We start from the raw sequence: 19,160 nt of genomic DNA, 5'->3' as shown, positions 1-19,160 counted from the left end.
CTGGAGCGCTCACGTGCTTTGAATAAGAAAAAAGCGACACGGTCACGTTTTCTGCGTGGTTTTAAGACACAATTTGTGAAGCAAATGAGTAGAGGTCGACCGATATGGGTTTTTTGATGGCCGATGCCGATGCCGATATGAAGCAAGCAATGTGGCCGATTGGCCGATATAACGCCGATATAAGAAATGAAATTAAAGTAAATAAAAAGCATACCAACAATTAATGAAAGTAAATTAACATTTATTAAGCATAATATGTATAAACAATTAGTGCAATTTATGTGTTTAACTTAAACATACAGAAATTAAAGATTTATAAAAAAAATTATGCAAAAAATATAATAGTACTTTACTTAGTAAGAGGTTGTTTTTACTTTCCTAAAGTTAAAAATATATTACTAAACAAAAAAGATTGGTAACACTTTACAATAAGGTTCATTACTTAACTACATTGGTTAACATTAACTAATAATGAACTGCACTTATACAGCATTTATTAATATTTTTAATGTTAATTTCAGCCATTACCAATACTTTATTAAAATCTTGTTAACATTAATTTATACACTGTGAACTAACATGAACAAACAATGCTTTATTTCTATTAACTAACATTAACAAAGATTAATAAATACTGTAACAAATGTATTGCTCATGGTTTGTTCATGTTAGTTAATACATTAACTAATGTTAACTAATGAATCTTATTGTAAAGTGTTACCAAAAGATTTATCTCTGTTTTTCCGTTTTGTCTTTGTAAAAACAACACGACAAAATGCACAGCCTACGTTATAACAGTATTTGCTTATTTAGCGACATGTAGCTTAGCATCAAAACAAAACAAACTTAAACATGACAATGTACAATCCGGTGCACACATTAGGTTATCATGCACAGTTAAATGCGGTGGATAATGAAGAAGAATAAATAGAAATGCAAACATATTAGCAAGTTATGTACTTACCATACAACGTGCGTCTCGTCCTCCTAACACACACCTGCGTGCACGCCCAGCTTTCATGCTGGGCTTCGGTGGCGCTGGTTATTGCGGAGGGAAACAGCGTCTTTTTTATAAGTTACCGACAACAACGCGCATATCTGAGGAAGAGCCGGTCGCGGAATTTGTCACTGTTTGGTAGGTAAAAAAATTTCAGTATGTTTTAAATCTATTTGTGTCCCAAGTTGTTTGTTACCACCGAGCTGCGGATATGACAGCTCACGGAACATTTTAAGTGAGACTTTGCTGCATGCCGGAGTTTTATACACAACACAACATCATTTTTATAAGGAAATGATGGTTGGTTATTTCACTGTGGCAGACTAGCTATGTATTTGACGTCGGGTGGTGCAGCAAGAGCCGGTCGGCGTGAGGCACGGGGATCTGCGGGAGGGTTTTTAAAGCATATGAAGCAGATTGCTCTCGCAGTGCATTGACGTCATGCACCAACCGGCGCTGTGGGGTCGAGTGTATTCGTCTTCCTAAGGAACAAAATGCTAATGCGCTAACGTGACCAAAGCGGAGAATTTATCGGCCAAATGGAAAGATTTATCGGCCGATGCCGATAATAAGAAATGTCCAAATATCGGCCGATTTATCGGCCTCGGCGATATATCGGTCGACCCCTACAAATGAGCATATGTGCTTGCTACGGGATCGGCGCGTATGTGCATGCTGTAGCACTTCCATCCGTAAAACAACACTTGTTTCAAGGGAGAAATCTTTTGGGGGTTATGTTTCCAGTCACGCTGAAAACGCGTTCTGATGGTGTACTGGTAGCGCATATTGATACTTTTTCGCAACCTTGAGTGACCAAGAGAGGATATCTTGCCTAATTTTTCCTCCCCCAAGCAGCGGGTAACCACTGATATCAGTTGTGTCCCCTTGCAAATAGCGCACAAACTCAAAGTCTGCTGGCCGTTTGTGTTCACATAAACTTAAAAACATCATGCTGTGCGAGACACCACTGCAGGTCCCAATTCACCACCATGGGTCGCACTTCACCACCGCGGTTGTGCGGTGATCATTACAACCATCACAGCCCTATTTCTCACATGAACTGTGGATGCATTTAAAAATGAAGGTGATGCTTTTTTATGATAAACTCTTGAAAGACAAGCGCACACAGGCAAAAATTGCTTCCAGCTAAAAGTATCTGCATTTTTAGGCAAGAATACATTAATTTCACATTATCATCATGTGTAGATACTTTTATGTGTGCAATGGGAGGTGGTGATCTGTGGGTCCTATGTCCATTCCATATTCCATGCTAAGAAATCTGGTCACACAATTTAAAAGTCTAATACTTTAAATACAATAGTATAAACAAGCAAAAATGACGTTTTACAAAATGACAGCACACAGCAGCCTAAAGGATGTTCCATTAAAAAAAATCATAAAAATATTATAGATTTTGTTTAAGCATTCTCTACACTAGACAACAGATATGAAACTTGTACATGTTTATGAGGGAAGAATAGTAATAATATCAAGAGTGGGCTAAGTAAAGCACTTCTTTCATGGGCATTAGATCCAATGTTGTGCATGAGGGCCATAGTTTTAATCACAGCTTAACATTCCTTCACGGATCATTCAATTCTTCCCCCGGGATTCTGGTAATCTCAGGCTGGGGTATAAGAAAGAGGAAGACGGGCAATCTTAGACCTCAGGCCTGTCAACCTCCAAAAAGCGTTCTTTATTCAACAAAAGTGACGAGTACTCTAGAGATCTGTAAACAATACTCTCCTTCCCACCCTAGAAGCATCCAGATGTACCAATAATACTGGGTGGATCGAGCACAGAAAGCAGCAGTGTTTGGAAAACAGGAGAGCACGCACTTGGGTGGATGTATCCTATCAAAACATCTTTTCCGGTGCCTTCAATCTACAGACATCATGGATCCTCTGGGAACAGCAGCTGAAAACAGCACTGAAATCCGTTTAACTTTTACAATGCAGCATCCATGTCTGAATTTATAAGCAATTCAACATTTATAAAATACTCCATCCCACCAGCATTTGCTAAATCAGATTAAGCCTTAAGTAAGTGGGACTAAAATGACTGTGGGACTGCAAATAAATCCTGGGATTATTAACCTAACTGTAGCCGACAATTATAAACATTTTGCTTTCTTTAAAGCACAAAAAACAAGTTATAAGGACAAAAAAGCACTGGGGGTAGTGAGAACAGCACAGAAAAAGACTAAAGTGTCGGATTAGGATTATGCAAGATCTAGAAATAAGGAGAGGGGTGGGGCAAGAAAGTCTGAAAAGGGGGGTGGCCAGAGGCACACGGATCTTGGCTGTTGGAATCTAAAACAAGTTTTGTTTTGTTGCACATCGGGTGCATACCATAAACCCCAGAGGCTGAAGGGGCAGGGTTGTGAAAGCAGGAAGCCTGTTAATGTTTTGCACTCGACACACGTGGTTTGTGGATTACAGGGCACAAAAGTGTTTTGTTTTGTTCCCTTTACTCACACAGGCAGTATGCAAATCACCAAAGCCTGCGGTAGAACAGAGGGAAGAGCGTGTTTGCCTTGTTGGAAAGCTGCACATAAACCTCAACAGTAACGGTCGGATTTGCTTTCGTGTAAACGTCACACTTGCCGAAGCAAAGCAGGGGCCTTGGCTGACACAAAACGGACATTCCTGATCTAAGTTAAGAGATCAACCCTATATTATCAGCTCCATAGATCTGGACCACAGTAAAACTGCTCAGTGTCATGTTATTTCTTGTCCTAACCAGCATGCATCTGCTGCTGCATCTCACAACATGCCAATGCTGTATCACTACAGATGGGTGAAGACCACCAGGAAAAAAACCTTTCTGTTCACTGTACTAGCGAAGGGAAGTATGAATATAGGAAATTATAATCATAATTGTACAGAAAAATAAAATGCAGAACTGGAAGGAAAAATTCCAGGAATCACAAGAATGACAGCTCCTCAATTTCTCAGGAAATTCTTACAAAACAAAGATCAGGAAAACCATACTATTTAATCTCTATAACTCATAACAATGATGTAGGATAAAGGGTGTAAAGAAATCTATGCCTCAATAATGAGGAAGTAAAACATTAGGAACTGAGAGCATTTAGAGAAGCCTGCATTTGTTAAGATGTTACTTGTCAGGCTCTAATGAGGAATCTTCTGAGATTTATAGGGGAAACCAGAAATTACTAAATCTGACAAACTTTATATGATAATTGAGACCAAGTTGCTTACATAAATAAGGGAAAACTCCTTTATCCACCAAGTTTAAGTTTTGAAAAACCCCAATGCATTAAAAATGTTGTCATTATTCACTCACACTCATTTAATTCAAATCCATGATGACTTCCTTCAGATATTTTTTCAAAGAATTTTCAAAAGATTTTTTATAAAGTGTTTCTTTGGGGAGGCATTTTGAGAATGGATGGTCGCTGCCTGTTCCCAAGCTTCAAAAAGCTCCAAAGGTGTTATAAGAAAAACTCAAAGGCGCGCTCATATTAGGCTTCGAACTGTGCCCGAGCATGATTGTCCCCCTTCCCCACAGGCTTGCAATTACACTATACTTTTTTCGATCTGTGCCAGGGCATGCTTAACCAAATTAACCAATTACGATGAACCAAACCGTGCCCAAGCATGGCACGGTACTGACTAGTCAAACGAACCAGGCTTTGGGGGTCAAATGGGTTCGGGCGCTGTTAGGTCTGGACAGTGTGAGTACAATCTCATGGCGCTTTTCCGTTGCATAGTACCCCACGGTTTGGTTTAGTTTGGGTCGGGTCAGCTTACTTTTGGGAGCTTTTCCATTAGGTGCAGTACGTGGTACCCAATACTTTTTTCGTACCACCTCGGTTGGGGTTCCAAGCGACCCGAGCTGATACCAAACGTGAGGCGCAAACACATAGATCACTGATTGATCTGAAAGAAACGTCACTAACAGCGTCGTCGTTAGCTTTACCTTTAGTGCTAGTCATCTGTGCTCTGCTATAAGTTCCCAAACTCCCTTTTAGCGATGAAAAACATCCACATGTTAAGAATCAGGGACACCATAACAGTTTTTTCCAGACTTGCAGTTTGTGGCGGAACGTTTGCGACGAGCACGTCAGCATTATATGCTTAAATGCAACTTTAGTGAGGCTCAGCGGAGCGTTGTCGGCTGACGCCTCGGGTGTTTGAACAGAAACTGTCATGTGATACAGAGGTAGTGATAAACACGATGTGCAAACATCTATTTGTGGTGGCCAATTTTAATTTTGTGGCGGACTGAGAAATTAATGTATGGGAATATACAACGTATGATGTCACAGCATTAGGCAGCGCAAATATAACGACACGCCTAATATCCCTCCCACTGCGAAGTGATACTAAACTCAATGGAAAAGCTAACCACGCCAAAGTAAGGTGAGCTGACACGACCCGGACTGGACTAAACCGTGGGGTACTATGAAATGGAAAAGAGCCATTAGTTTGATTTTCACCAACCCTGTTCGTATGACTTAAGGACACCTAAAATTTATGGTTCAAGTTGTGTGAAGTTATTAAAAGCAACACTTCTGTGTTTTGGTTGCCAATAACAAAGAAAGCCACTGTGGGTTTGAACAACGAAGGGCGAGAAAATAATGACCTATTTTTTCCATTTAGGTAAACTATTTCTTTACCCTACAAACAGGCCGCTGATGAAAAATGTACAGCCTACAACGGCCAGGGCCAAAGCATAGCAGTGATGTGGTTTACACATCCTCTTTAGATATACAAACACCATCTAGGCAAGTCAATCTGCAAAACGTTCAGATGGAGCCTAAAGCCATTTAAAGTGCTTTTGTCCACCATGAGCAGAGAGGTGTCAAACGTGTCGAGGGGGAAAAAGAAACAGAACTCTACAATGCAAAGTAAGCTGCTGTACTACAATTTGTCAAACGGCCCAGTGAATAACATACAACTGAAAGTAAAATCGAAAAAGCTTTTTTCAGAAAACAATAGCTGCATTTTTATTTTATTAAAAAGTAATAATTTTATGCACTTGTTGTGCTGACATAACTAAGGCACACAGAGGCGACTGTAACAGTAACCAACAATGTCATAGTCTGTTTCACCTACAATTTCATTAAATCCCACTAAATAATAATTATTCACTCTTTAGGCAGTAGTTAAACATCATACTAGGGCTGGGCAGTATAACAATATATTCCATTACAGACAAAATTTTTTACTCCGTCTATAGAGGGTTTCAGCAGTAACAACATAAACAAGCGGCTTACGTGGAACACACGTAACTTCCGGTAAACTCCGCATAGAATAAATAACAACAAAGCATCAAGCGTATTTGATCTCAACACACAACGAGAAAGAGACGCTACGGTTAAGGTCTATTAGAAAGTAAAGTGCGTCAAGAACTTAAAACAGACTCCATAAGTCATAGCACCTGTCATATTTATAATATCTATATTTAGAGCTTCCTTTCTCATATACAGGTATAGCGGGTATATTGCCTATTTTTAATGAACTGTATGCACAAATACAAAATACAAATGAATGCATAATATAGCTTCAAGATTCTGTCTATCAAGACTTAATCTGTTGCTTTCTTCTGGGCATTTTCACTTTAAGTTCCCCATATTTTAATAATGTGGTGAGCATTTAGTTAAAAAGCTAGTCAGTGGCAAATTTCAGCACATTTTTATATTCCAAAAACAATATAAACTGAAAAACATGTATACCGTTAAATGACTCATTCCGTGAAACTGATTTTTGGCCATACCGCCCACCTCTAGTGAACACCATGTTGTAATTAAAATCATGACTCAAATCACTAGTGGCCAGATAAAAACTCACCAATTGAAACTCCCTACGCCGGTCATATGCATTCTGTATGCCACTGTCGGCCCAGAGGGCACGGATTGAAGGCAGGTACTGCAGGAACACTTTAGTCTCCACTAGCCCTTGTGATACCATAGCAGACCGTGTGTCAAAAGCCATCACAGTGTCTCCATGTTTCTGGTTAGAAGGGTCTCCCCATGGGATATGCAGTTTCTCTCTGGCATCCTCAAGCACTCGAATACCTGTGACGATAGATAAGAGGAAACCTAATGTTAACATCATAAAACACTATACACATCTTCATGACATTTAAAGACAATTATATTTCCACTTTATGTATGATATGCATTAGGGATGCTCCGATCGATCGGCCTCGGCCGATAATGGCATTAAATGACTCGATCGGCAGTGTTGGGAAAGTTCACTTTCTACATGAACTAGTTCAAAGTTCAGTTCACAAATTTTTTAAATTAACTAGTTCAGTTCATGGCTCATACTTCAAAATTTTGAACTAGTTCACAGTTCCAAAAATGAACTAATTCCCATATTATTTTAAAAAATGATTGCCATTATAGCCCATATTAGGGATGGGCGATAAACCGGTAGAGATAATTAACCGGTAGAAATTTGTCAATTGGTAGAGATTTTGGACTATCGTCTCTATCGAGGTTACGCGCCCACGTCACGCTCTTGTGTGCATGGTCGCGAAAACTAGGGATGCACTGATATGGAAATTTTGGCCGATACCGATAACTCTTTAAATTTGGGGGGCGATAACCGATATCTATAGGCCGATAAATATTCATATTATTTTCACAATGAAAAACTTGCAGACCGAGGACATCTTGTCTTTGCGCTAGACTAGCATACTCTTCTTAAGCCCGCAACACGTGTCATCACAGAAAGCACCAATCAAAACTCCACATGGCCAGCAATGAGCAAGTGAAGTGGTTCAACAAACCAAAATAATCCATAATTTATCGGCTTTCATTTATCGGCCTTTTGCTATCAGACCGATAACCGATAATATTAAAAATAAGCAGTTATCGGCCGATAACGATATGTCGGCCGATATATTGTGCATCCCTAGTGAAAACGTAACGTTTGTACACGTATTTAAGCAATGCAGTTTTAAAACAAGTTATTTTAAGCAATTGAAACACAGACAACAGATCTGTATGCGTGCATTCTTTCTGTGTGTCAGGAGCAGACAAGTCGCGCAACCGCTGCTCTTTCTGTCTGTGAGGAGCATGCAAGTCGCGCGACCGCTGCTCATTAATCTCCTGAGCATTTTTCCCGCTTTATTGGCCTTAAATACACATATGCGTCAAAATTCCTGTCTTTGCAAGCATCCTCATAAACACGACCAGTTAGGTCTTAAGAGAAAGTAAACAGCTAAAAGAGAAAGCTCATTGTATTGTATCCGGACTTTGGTCTTAAAGGGGAAGTTACCTAATTTTGCTCCTGTCTATCTCTCGTGTAAATCAAACAGCATTGAGAGAAAATCTCTCACTGCTCCTGATTAAATCACTTTTCTACCTTAAATAAAAATATATATAGGCCTATACATACATGCATAATTATTTACGTTCAGTTCACGTTTGCCCAAAATTTGAACGAGTTCATGAACTTTCGTTCAATGAACTCGTTCAGGCACAACACCGTCGATTGGTACTCACTAAATTTGCCGTAAACCGATCTCGTAAACCAATCTTTCTATAACTTTGTGTCATCATAGTGTTCCTAAATGCGGATTGTATTTTCTATGAGGACGCGCTCCGGTCAACAGCGTGACGCGTCTTCATATCCCCATCAAACAGCGTATACAACACATATCTATCGCGGACAATTGCATCCTCATGCCAAAAGTTTATTTTTGCATGCGTTTTAAAGCTTTGACCGTTTAAACATTCTTTTTGTTCACAGCTGCTCTTGTCCGCGTACACCCACCACACGCACACACAGCAGCCTGTCATTAGTGCACATGTACGGAGCGATCTCTCTCACGTCTTAAAGCTACAGTAACCTAATTTATCTCTTAATAAAATCACTCTCTGCTCTTGACTAAATAACTGTTGTACTTCATACGAATGCATGTATATTTAATTCATACAGTAAAGACCGTTAAGTGTTTTATTTTCATTACTTTTAAATGACATAAACCTTTTTAAAGAGATATTACATTTCTCTTTGCAGAAGAAATATTTGTTGTGCTTATTTATTTGATTCTCGATTATAACAATAATATACCTAATTACTGCAAGTAATATGTAAGCCAACATCTGTGGTATAACATTGAAAACATGTTAACAGTTACGGTCATCAAAGAGCTTGCATATCATCTTAAAAATTGGTTATTGGTTAATTTGGTTAAGCATGCCCTGGCACGGATCGAAAAAAGTATAGTGTAAGTGCAAGCCTGTGGAATTGGTATCGGCCGATCACTAAGATAACTAAGATAACAAATCGGTATGGGCTGCAAAAATCCTAAATGGAGCATCCCTAATATGCATTGATCATGTTCTGGACCTTGCTTTCACATGAACATAATGGAAACAATTCATCGAAAAATATAATCCTTTACAAAGCTATAGATGCATTTAAGTAAGTTTAATAACATACCAATACAATTACCACTACCACTATAATAACTAATATCCATAAGTGTATTAGTTATACTTGTGTTTGTGCTTATCGACAAAATTGCAAATAATAGAAGACAAAGATGGCACAGATAACTGCAGACAGAGATTTCTCTTTCTCTTCAGCCTGTCATTTACTAGCTGTGTTGTCACCATAAACACACTCTGACCGTCTGCTGAAATGATTTCTAGGTTGTTGCTGAAAATGCATGAACTTCAATAAACCTGAAATCCCATTCAACTGGCATATGGGATATATATTTTCAGCAGTACCAACACAACGCGTCATAAACCTTCATTGAGTAGAAATAAATGTGTGCCCCGTCTTTGACACGCTGCGCCGACCATCCTCTGCTGCCTCTTCCTCTGTCTCTGACCCACAGCTTGGCACCGCAGTGACTGCACTGCAGTCTGTATCAAGTAAGTAAAACAATACATATACAATAAGGGCTCGCTAAATTTCAAAATCCCTGGTAGAAAAAAGAAACGCTAAAACAATGTTAGTCTCTGAAAACAAAAGGACTTATTATTTTTAAATTACTTGAGTTCACGTTTTTTGCTGAGCACAAGAACAAGCGCGTACTTGTGAAGAGCGGACCCGGGATTCAGAGGAGCGCGCATCTCAGACGTGAACACGAAAGGAATAATGGGTTTAATTATGCTTTCAGTTTCACTTCTTGTTACGTGAGGATAGTAATGACTGACAAAACGACGCCGTACATACTACCTAACAAAATCTGAGAGAATGCAAAAACATTAAAATTTTTCCTATGATAGCCCGACGGGCAGAGCGAAGATGCATTTTTATAACCCGACAGGAATTCGCAATAGCCCCGGGACGTCGGGCTAGCGATTTTGCGAGCCCTGAAAAGAATGCCTTGTGCCAACATTGATCTAACCAATTAGCCCATGTATTTTTTCATAGACAATTTATGAGCTAAGAGTGCGAATGTTAGTTAGCCCATCAGTGGGAGCACGGTAACATGTTCAAGTACCTGTAAATGTGTTTTCATGAGGTTTTCAAAAATATAGCTCTCTTGAGGAAAGTGTACCCCTGTAAAAATATATTCATAATTTATAATATTTATATTCAAGTTCATAGATTTGATATTTATATTGTAGTTGAAAACAGCCATGTGAGAAATGAATAGTAAAGTTCATAAAAAGTCAAAAGTTTATAAAATTAAAATTGATAGAGAAGGTCAGACTATTTCCTTCAGAAAGACTATTGGTTAGCTAGCTCATTTAAAATATCCTAAACATTTTTGACCCTGCCTCTTAAAAGAATCGGAATCGAGAATCGATAGGAACCGGAATCGAAACAAGGAATCGGAATTGGAATCGTTCAAATTCAAACGATACCCAACCCTACTGGAGAGAGAGAGAGAGATATTGCTATAGTGTTTATGTGTGTGTTTGTTTGCATAAAAATAAACGTCATTAGTAAAAAAATTCAGTGATCAAATAACAAATCACTCAAAACAAATAAAATAAATATCTAATTTTTTTATTGTAGGATTTCATTGTGAATTTTGCTTTGTGAATGCCTTTTTTTGATTAGTGCAGCTATTCATTACAGTAAATCTCAGTTGCATAAGACCACAACATTGTGTAACCAATTATTACAACATTATAAATGTAGTTTATCATCATCACTGCACAAAAAAGAGCTGATAATCAATGCCAGGAGTGCAAACTCATCAGGGGTAAAAACGAACGAAATTTATATCAATTAATCATAAAATGGCCCTGATACATCACCAGACATTTAGAAATAATTTTCATTTCAAATACTTATATCACTGACAACAGTGGTCCGGCCAGGATATTGTCTTTTTAAAAGTGGAGTTGCAGCCCTCAACTGATGTTTATGTTGTCATGTTGTGTATTGGCCACCAGTTGTGTGATTGCAGTACCAGTTTTAGCCACAAGTTTTGTGATTGCAGTTCCAGTTTTGGCCACAATCCTACATACTGTTACTTTAAATACGTGAACCACACGCACAGCAACGTGATGTGGGCGCATAACCTCGAATGAGAAAATACGACGAGTTAAAGGTGCAGTGTGTACATTTTAGCGGCATCTAGTGGTGAGGTTGTGAATTGCAACCAACGCCTCAGTCCACTGCTCACCCCTCGCTTTTGAAACGCATAGAGAAGCTACGGTAGCCGCCACCGTAAAAACATGTCATAGTCGGAGACAACTTAGTAAAAAAGTTTGTCCGTTAAGGGCTTCTGTAGAAACATGGCGGTACAAAATGGCGACTTCCATGTAAGGGGACCTTCGGTGTATGTAGATAAAAACGTCTCATTCTCAGGTAATAAAAACATAATGGTTCATTATAAAAAGGTCTTTATACACCCCTGATAATATAGTTTTGAATATTATTTAGCATTTCTGTCAAGAGATCCTTCTAAAAATTACACACTGCACCTTTAAGTGTGTGCGCTCAATCTGCACAGACTGCTTAAACTGCAAATTGTAAAACATAACCCCGCCAAACTGGCTAGTGATTTGACAATCGTTACCACAATAAGCTGGACATGATTTTCTATAATTTCATTTACCCCTCATTTTAAAAAACTCATTGGATCTAAACGAATCACAAGAACTACCTATTTTGGATCAAAAACACCCTGCAATACGATACAAAACAATATTTATTTAAGCCGTTTCAATGGTCTCCTCTGTCTGAAAAGAGTAGAGATGCCATCATATCTCCTAACAATGGGGAAAAACAGAAAAAGATTCAGTCCAAACAGACCTCTAAAGTTAGCAGCATCCTTTGTAAATACAAAAATCCTGTACTTGTCTCTGTTTGCATCAACAACAAAAAAATAAAGAGATTACCATTGTATTGACGTACTAGATTTTCCCCATGCCTATCAGCATACACGTACATGGCAGTACCAAATCACGCTTCATCCATTTCCTTCAGTATCAATATACTCATGATTACCAGCGTAGGAGAGTCCCATTGTATGCTGATTTTCGCACCTTGCTTTCTATTTTCTTTCAAAACCTGGCATCCCCAGCAGCTATAGCACTAATAACCTGCTAGACCAGTTTCCATTACCAGCTTTTTTTCTCATACTGACAGAACAGACAACAACTGAAAGCTTATATGGCCTTTCAGATATTGTCTGTGGGCTGGTTTGGTGGTGAAGTTTGTAGTTCCTGGTAACTAGGCATTGCTGTGTTGTAATGTATGCTGTTACTTTGCAGTAACTGTTATCTTCAATACTGATTTCTAGGGGTGTGCGATAAATTGCCTGCGATTCTCATGCGCATCTCATCAGTAAAGCCAGTTTCGTGATTAGTAGTAAATCGCCATCACATCACAAAACTTCAAATAATAGCCCGGGCTTTTATTTTCCCAAACCTATCATCACACCAGGCGTCTAAAAGAGACAGGCGTCTATAAGAAACAGGCTTTTAATTTAATTGTTCCAGAATGACGGCAGGAGGTTACCACATATTACGTTTTATTTTTAATTTGAATGTGTTTAACAAATTAGTTCGTGTAATAACAACAGTCTTAAATTATTGGCAGTATAAATAAAATATATTGCATCGGAAGACTGATTTTGTTATCGTGATTTAGTTATTTGTTCTTTATTTTCAAGATTTTTAATTAATGCGCAAGTTCCCTCTTATGTCGTCCTCCCAGGGATTCCCCAGGGTCTTAAAGCTCGTAGCACTGTGCACATTTGCGATGCAGCTTGCGATTGTTTGTTTGAACAATGGTTTTGGGAAACTCCAAATCCTTGACCTTCGTCGGTAACGACGTAACTTACGACAGTAGTTGATTAACGTTGCTTTTGGGAAACGCACCCCAGAGCCATATTTCACCAAGAAGCTCTGCAAAATCGCATACATTATCGGAGGCAAATTGTCCACGATAAGAATGCGATTTTGCCGAGCTTCTTTGTGAAATACGGCTGTGTAGTGTGTAGTAAATGCCGCATCTGAAAGCAGGTAATGGCGATTTACTACTAATAACGAAACCGGATTTACTGATGAGATACGCATGATAATAGCAGACGATTTATAACCCACCCCTAATGCATTCAAATAAATCATCGTAAAGATTTACACGCTCCTTTCTAACCATTCATTCATAGCTCATAGCTAATCAATGAAAAGTCCATTTGACTTGTGGAGGTCTTTTCAAAGGGTTCAGTTGCATGAAGTTTCTAGACCTTGCCTGAGGCTATAAGCCTTTTCCAAGATCTTTTCACTTAACTCTTTAATGATTAATTTCACAGATTGGGTTTTGGAATGTCAAAACTGTTTAACCAAAGAGTCCTGTGAGAGCTCAGCAGAATCCAAGTCCATTAGTGCAGCACAAGACTGCATGTAAATAAAGGCGTCTGTATTGAATTCAAGTCCTGTGGCAGAATCAATAACAAAGGTCTATAGATGTACATTACCAAAAGCAAATAGCCATTCTGTCTGAAATACACACACACACTAAATGTAGACACCGCCCTGTCCCTATGGAGTATGGGCACATTGGTCACAACTTCATTCTTCAGTTTAATTACACAGCAAATCAAGATTAAAATTGCATGCATTTTGCATGTACAGAATACAGAAGACAACACAGAATCAGAGAGTTTTACTGAAAGCACAGAAGTGTTAAAAAGCCTAACTCTTCTCACACATCCCGCAATTGTTGCAAAGCAGCGTGTCCACGTGACTGCAGCTCTGAGGGTTTCCTCACCATATACTGAATAAATGCACTTTCACCTTCTGAACAGAGAAACCAAAGTTTGAATCTGTACCACCACAGCTGCAATAAACAACAGGCCATTACAATGGCAGATTGGATCTGGCAACAGCAAATCATGTAATTTATTAAATTAATCAAATTCTGTAAACAACACCAGAATGCATCAAATGCATGCTGCACGAAACTCTGCATGATTATAAACAGGACCATGCCTTAGTTAGAAAAGATAAACAATACGGTGCAGCTTGGAAGCGTCACCACATAAGGCAATATCTTAATCCATACCGTCAGGCAAACTCACATGATAACGAACAACTAGGGATAAAAAAATACTGCACAAATACCGGTATTTGATTACTTAGAATAAAATTTACAGATACTGAAAGTATTGCTTTTTAGTCTTTGTTTTAAAGTATTATGTTCTGAAATCCAAGAGGTGCAGATCATACAAATGGCAACTCTGTTGTCATTGCCACTCAATACAAAATAATCTCACATCATGAGTTTGAATGGACTTCCCCATCCCTTTGATTGCTAGGATATAACCTACTAGGGCTGTGTGATTTAAAGGAAATATCAAATTGCGGGGATTTTTTTTCCCCTGCCAGAAATTGCTATTTGATTTGCAATTCATTTTTGATGAAAAAATCTTACAGATACTGCTTATGGGTTTGGTGATTTAACTTTATTCATATATATTTATATGAAATGTCAAATGGTCCTTATCTTGGACTAATAGTAGTTAAATAAGTGGGTATATTATAGCTGTAACTTTAACAAAAAGTAAACATATTTAAATGTGGAAAGATTTATATGCATGTTTGTAAACAAATTACTGGAATACTCAACTGTATAATTATCAAAATATAAAAAATACATTTGGGATTTTAAAAAGAATAGAAAATGGGTTCAATGTAATAATTTCATTCAAGTGAAATTAGCAAACCATTTAAATGGAATTTTAGTTTGTTTTAAATAAGGAGACAGGCTTATAAGCATTGTTAGGCTGCGCATGTGTGTCAAGTTTTAACGTATCGTCCGTTTGGGAGACGCGTGTGTGAAGTCTTGGGATGCGGGATAGGCTTGAGTATTTAACAAGCATTGAGAGATACAGGCTACGCACATGCGTCAAGTTTAAACATCGCGTCTGTTGTGGGAGATGCGCGTCCAAAGTTTTGCAATGCGGAACCAGGCTGATGAAAGAAAAGTTTGACACGTTGCCATGGGAACAACGCGAGAATATAACAAGCGTTGAGAGACACAGGCTGTGCGAGTGCTTTAAGTTGAAACCCCTTATCTGTTTAGGAGAAGCACCGTTTTTGTTGACCTGCCTCTCACGGAGACAGCACAGCCATTCTCGCACTCATTCAATTGGTTAGACTGTCACAAAGCCTCACTGCATATTTCTCACATCGCATCTTTTTGCGATTTGATAATCGCAACGTTTCACATCGCAACTGAAGTTCGATTTTGATTAATCGCCCAGCCCACAACCAGCCCTGATCATCGGCTTTTATTGAACAATCAGCCGATGTCCAATAGAGAGGAAAATGCTTTTATCTGCCACTACCGATTATAGGCCGATATATCAGTGAATCCCTACCAACAAAATTACGTCTGGTGATTGGGCGTTCAATCTCATATTATGGTTGATTATGGTGGTCAATAAACAAACAATTCTGCCATATAGTGAGATATATACAAGTTGATTTTTGAGCAAAACCGAAAAAAAGGATTTAAAATACTAAGGTGGATCAAGTGCCATTTCTGTCTCTCTCTAAACATCATAAGTAGTGATTTTCATTTTCTGAAATGCCTTAGGATTAGATCCAAGCAGCCATTTCACTAAATGTTTCCTGTTTAAGTTAAGCTAGGGAAGGATATGATGTTAGTGACCGCTACAGACAGACAGTCCTACAAGATCACTGCTGAACATGCAATTTCTCACTGTAAAGTCTCTGTACATGACCAATGCGAAACATTAATGTGGTACAGGAAATCTCAAAATCTTTTCATAGCAATATGCACTGGAAAGCCCCTAGAGCAGCATGCCAACAAGGGAGACCCATTTTTTTTGGGTGCAATTATTTGTCACATCCCCTTTAAAAAGAAGAAATAGTAAAGCAGTCAAAAACCTGAAAAGAACGTTTTTTTTAGGGAAAATGACAGAAATGCCTAAAAGTCTTTAACACATTAAATGAACCTTCCTTCTATCAGTTATGTAATGTTAAAAAGCCTGTTGGAGAATAACCATGACAGTTACAGTAAAGCTGGTTTGTTTCCATAACATGTGCTAATAATGAGTGTTCAGCAGTACTGTCATCCTGACTTATCATGTGGCACGCTCAGCTCTGGACACCACCCATTTCACAAATGCCCTAAACACGTGCATGTGAACACGCTATTTAAAGATATCTTATACAGAAATATATATGCATTTATTTGAGACACAACAAACAATGCTTCGGTCACATTGCGCCACAATAAATTACGGTCTGCAGGATTTGAATAAACAATCACGGCAATTATTTGAATCAGTGGTGTGCTCGCGCTAGACACCAGTCTCTTTGTTATTTATGAGACGGGCTCAGCATACCAAAACGAGACAACTGATTTACAATCCTACTGGATTGGTTTATTTGACATAATCCAGTTTCTTTGTTGCATTAACTCGGGTAAATACACACAGAAAAAAATTAGCAGCGTCGAGGACAATGAGAACATGACTGTATTAAATGCAGTGTTTTAGAAATGAACATTAGGAAGCTCCAAAGGAACATAATGCTAAAATCAAATGTGAAAGTTGTGCTCTCTAAAATGCAGAAGGGTTTAACTGTTAACGTTAGCACTAACATTCGTGTCTGGTGAAATTCACACTAGAGTCTGTGTATTTTTAGTCAGTGAAATGAGAAGTGATATAATTCAAAGATTGAAAAGTGGACAGGCAATATTAGACACAATAATTCTTGCCATTCACTCAAGTCTTTGTTGAAAAACACGACGGAGAAAAGTTGAGAGAATAACATGGGCGTTTCTTCAGGGCAGGTTACAGCGCAACTTCAGCTAACGCTAGCTAAACCTCATTTCACTGGCCCCTCGTGCCTTCCGAACCTTATAAAACACATTTCGCACACCCGTAGTCAAGTTTAGGCCTGACGCGAGGCTTCGGAGAAGATTGTGCCTCCTACCTTTGATAATATTACTGTAAATGGTGGCTCTGAACTCTTCTTTGGCCCGTTGATCGAAGTCCTGCCCGTGTATGATGCGCATCTGCTTGAGGAAAGTGGACTTGCCGCTCTCCCCGGCGCCGAGCAAAAGTATCTTGACTAACCGTTTTACATATGTTTTGTCTTTCAAAATACCCCTGTCTATTTCTTTAGATTTCCGTAGTTGTTCCGCCTCGCCGCTGTTGAGAAGACAGTTTGGAAAACAAACAGATAGAAAGGACCGGGACGGCAGGAAATCCGCCATCTTTGGGCAACTTCATCGATACAGTAGGGAGTGAAACTGCGCGCGACTGAGTGCTAGTGGCGGGCGGGGCGCCGTTACCATAACAGTGGCGCGCGCGCAGTGCTCTGCTTGGTGATGAAAGTTTTGGGCGGGTTCGAATCCCAAACGAGGCGAAAGTTTATATCGAGAAAAAGTGGGCGAATGTGTGTGATTCTCAAAATAAGTTCACACGTTCTCATTAATTCCTATTCATATCATGCAACTCAGATGAAACATTTTGTAGTACACTATACAGTGGCGGCTGGTCAATAGGGGGCGCTGGGACGCCACCCCCTTAAAGTTGGCCAGAAAGGAAAGCTACATTAACGTCAGTGCTCTAATTGACCGGGGGGGGGGGGGGGGGCTGGGGGGATCCAGGACCCCCATAATGTATTATGGACCTCCTATAAGAAGTTAAAATTATACTTAGGGGGGTCCCTAAGTCATGGCCACAAAGGTAATTGCATTGTGACCAAAAACATTGAAAATAATGATCTCTATGTATGAAGGGAGGCCTCAGTGTTACCTTAGTAGTAATGCATTTCTTATCACTTGCCTCATAAACTGGTGTTAGTTCAAATAATTTGAACAGCGTTTTACTGAATAAAGCAGATGAGTAAAATGGTTAGATGAATAGTCTACTAAGTGACTAATAAAGAAAGCAACTTGCCCCATCTAATGTAGGCTATCCTGCACTCAACTTAAACATCACTTATAGCCGTTTCATCGGACGCACGTGCGAATGGTCCAAAATTTACTTCCGGTTTCAGTTTTTTTAATGGTCTGACTAGTTGCTAAACTGAACTCTTGAACAAATACCTCGTCGAAAATAACAAATGTTTTGGTTTCCTAGGTAATCTACGTGTTGTTTATTTTGCTTGTTATATGAATAAACTACGTTTAAAGTACTTTGTTGTTATTTATTCTTAGTGGAGTTTACCGGAAGTTACGTATTGACCACAAAAGCCGCTTGTTTATGTTGTTACTGCTGAAACCGTCTATAGTTCACATTAATGTCCTATCTAGTCAAACACTATATTTTGAAATGATTAATAAATTAGTTTCCAGCCTTTATACAAAAATATTTGGAAATTATTACATAAATCATATGCTAATGTGTTGCTATTTTGGGTTTGCTGCTATGTCATGGGAGGGATCCTCCAATAAAACTTGATTCATCCCTCCCATAAAACTTGATTCAATTTGAGCACTGATTAACATGTTACCAAAAAGTTAAAAAAAATGTTACCAAAAGTTAAATATATATTGTGCAAATTAATACAAAATAAAAACATTTAGATGTACTATTTCACTGTTAGTCATGTTATTATTTATTTAAAAAAATAAAAACTGAGTTTGTTGTGTGTGTCATGTTTGTGTGTCTGGGGCGCACCCCAAATGAATGTCAGTGGGTGCGTCCGAAATCGCATACTCACTTAGTAGGTAATTTCAAAGGCCCTGTCCCAAATGGCACACTCCGGACTTATGGACTT

The 19,160-nt window shown here is 38.8% G+C and overlaps 1 protein-coding gene across 1 annotated transcript in view; it reads right to left on the bottom strand.

The window, feature by feature from the left end:
* The window catches only part of gna13b (guanine nucleotide binding protein (G protein), alpha 13b), a 30,545-nt gene extending 12,806 nt beyond the window's left edge, over positions 1-17,739 (bottom strand). Inside the window, exons 1-2 of the mRNA XM_055192744.2 lie at positions 17,367-17,739; positions 6,817-7,043 (exon numbers count right to left, since the gene is read on the bottom strand). Coding sequence (XP_055048719.1) covers positions 6,817-7,043; positions 17,367-17,649 — 510 coding nt within the window. The 5' untranslated portion in view covers positions 17,650-17,739. The remainder of the gene's footprint in view (positions 1-6,816; positions 7,044-17,366) is intronic.
* Between the last annotated feature and the right edge of the window lie 1,421 nt (positions 17,740-19,160).

The sequence above is a fragment of the Misgurnus anguillicaudatus genome, chromosome 19 (genome assembly GCF_027580225.2).
Source record: "Misgurnus anguillicaudatus chromosome 19, ASM2758022v2, whole genome shotgun sequence".
Taxonomy (NCBI): domain Eukaryota; kingdom Metazoa; phylum Chordata; class Actinopteri; order Cypriniformes; family Cobitidae; genus Misgurnus; species Misgurnus anguillicaudatus.
This window is presented reverse-complemented; position numbering and strand designations above follow the sequence as displayed.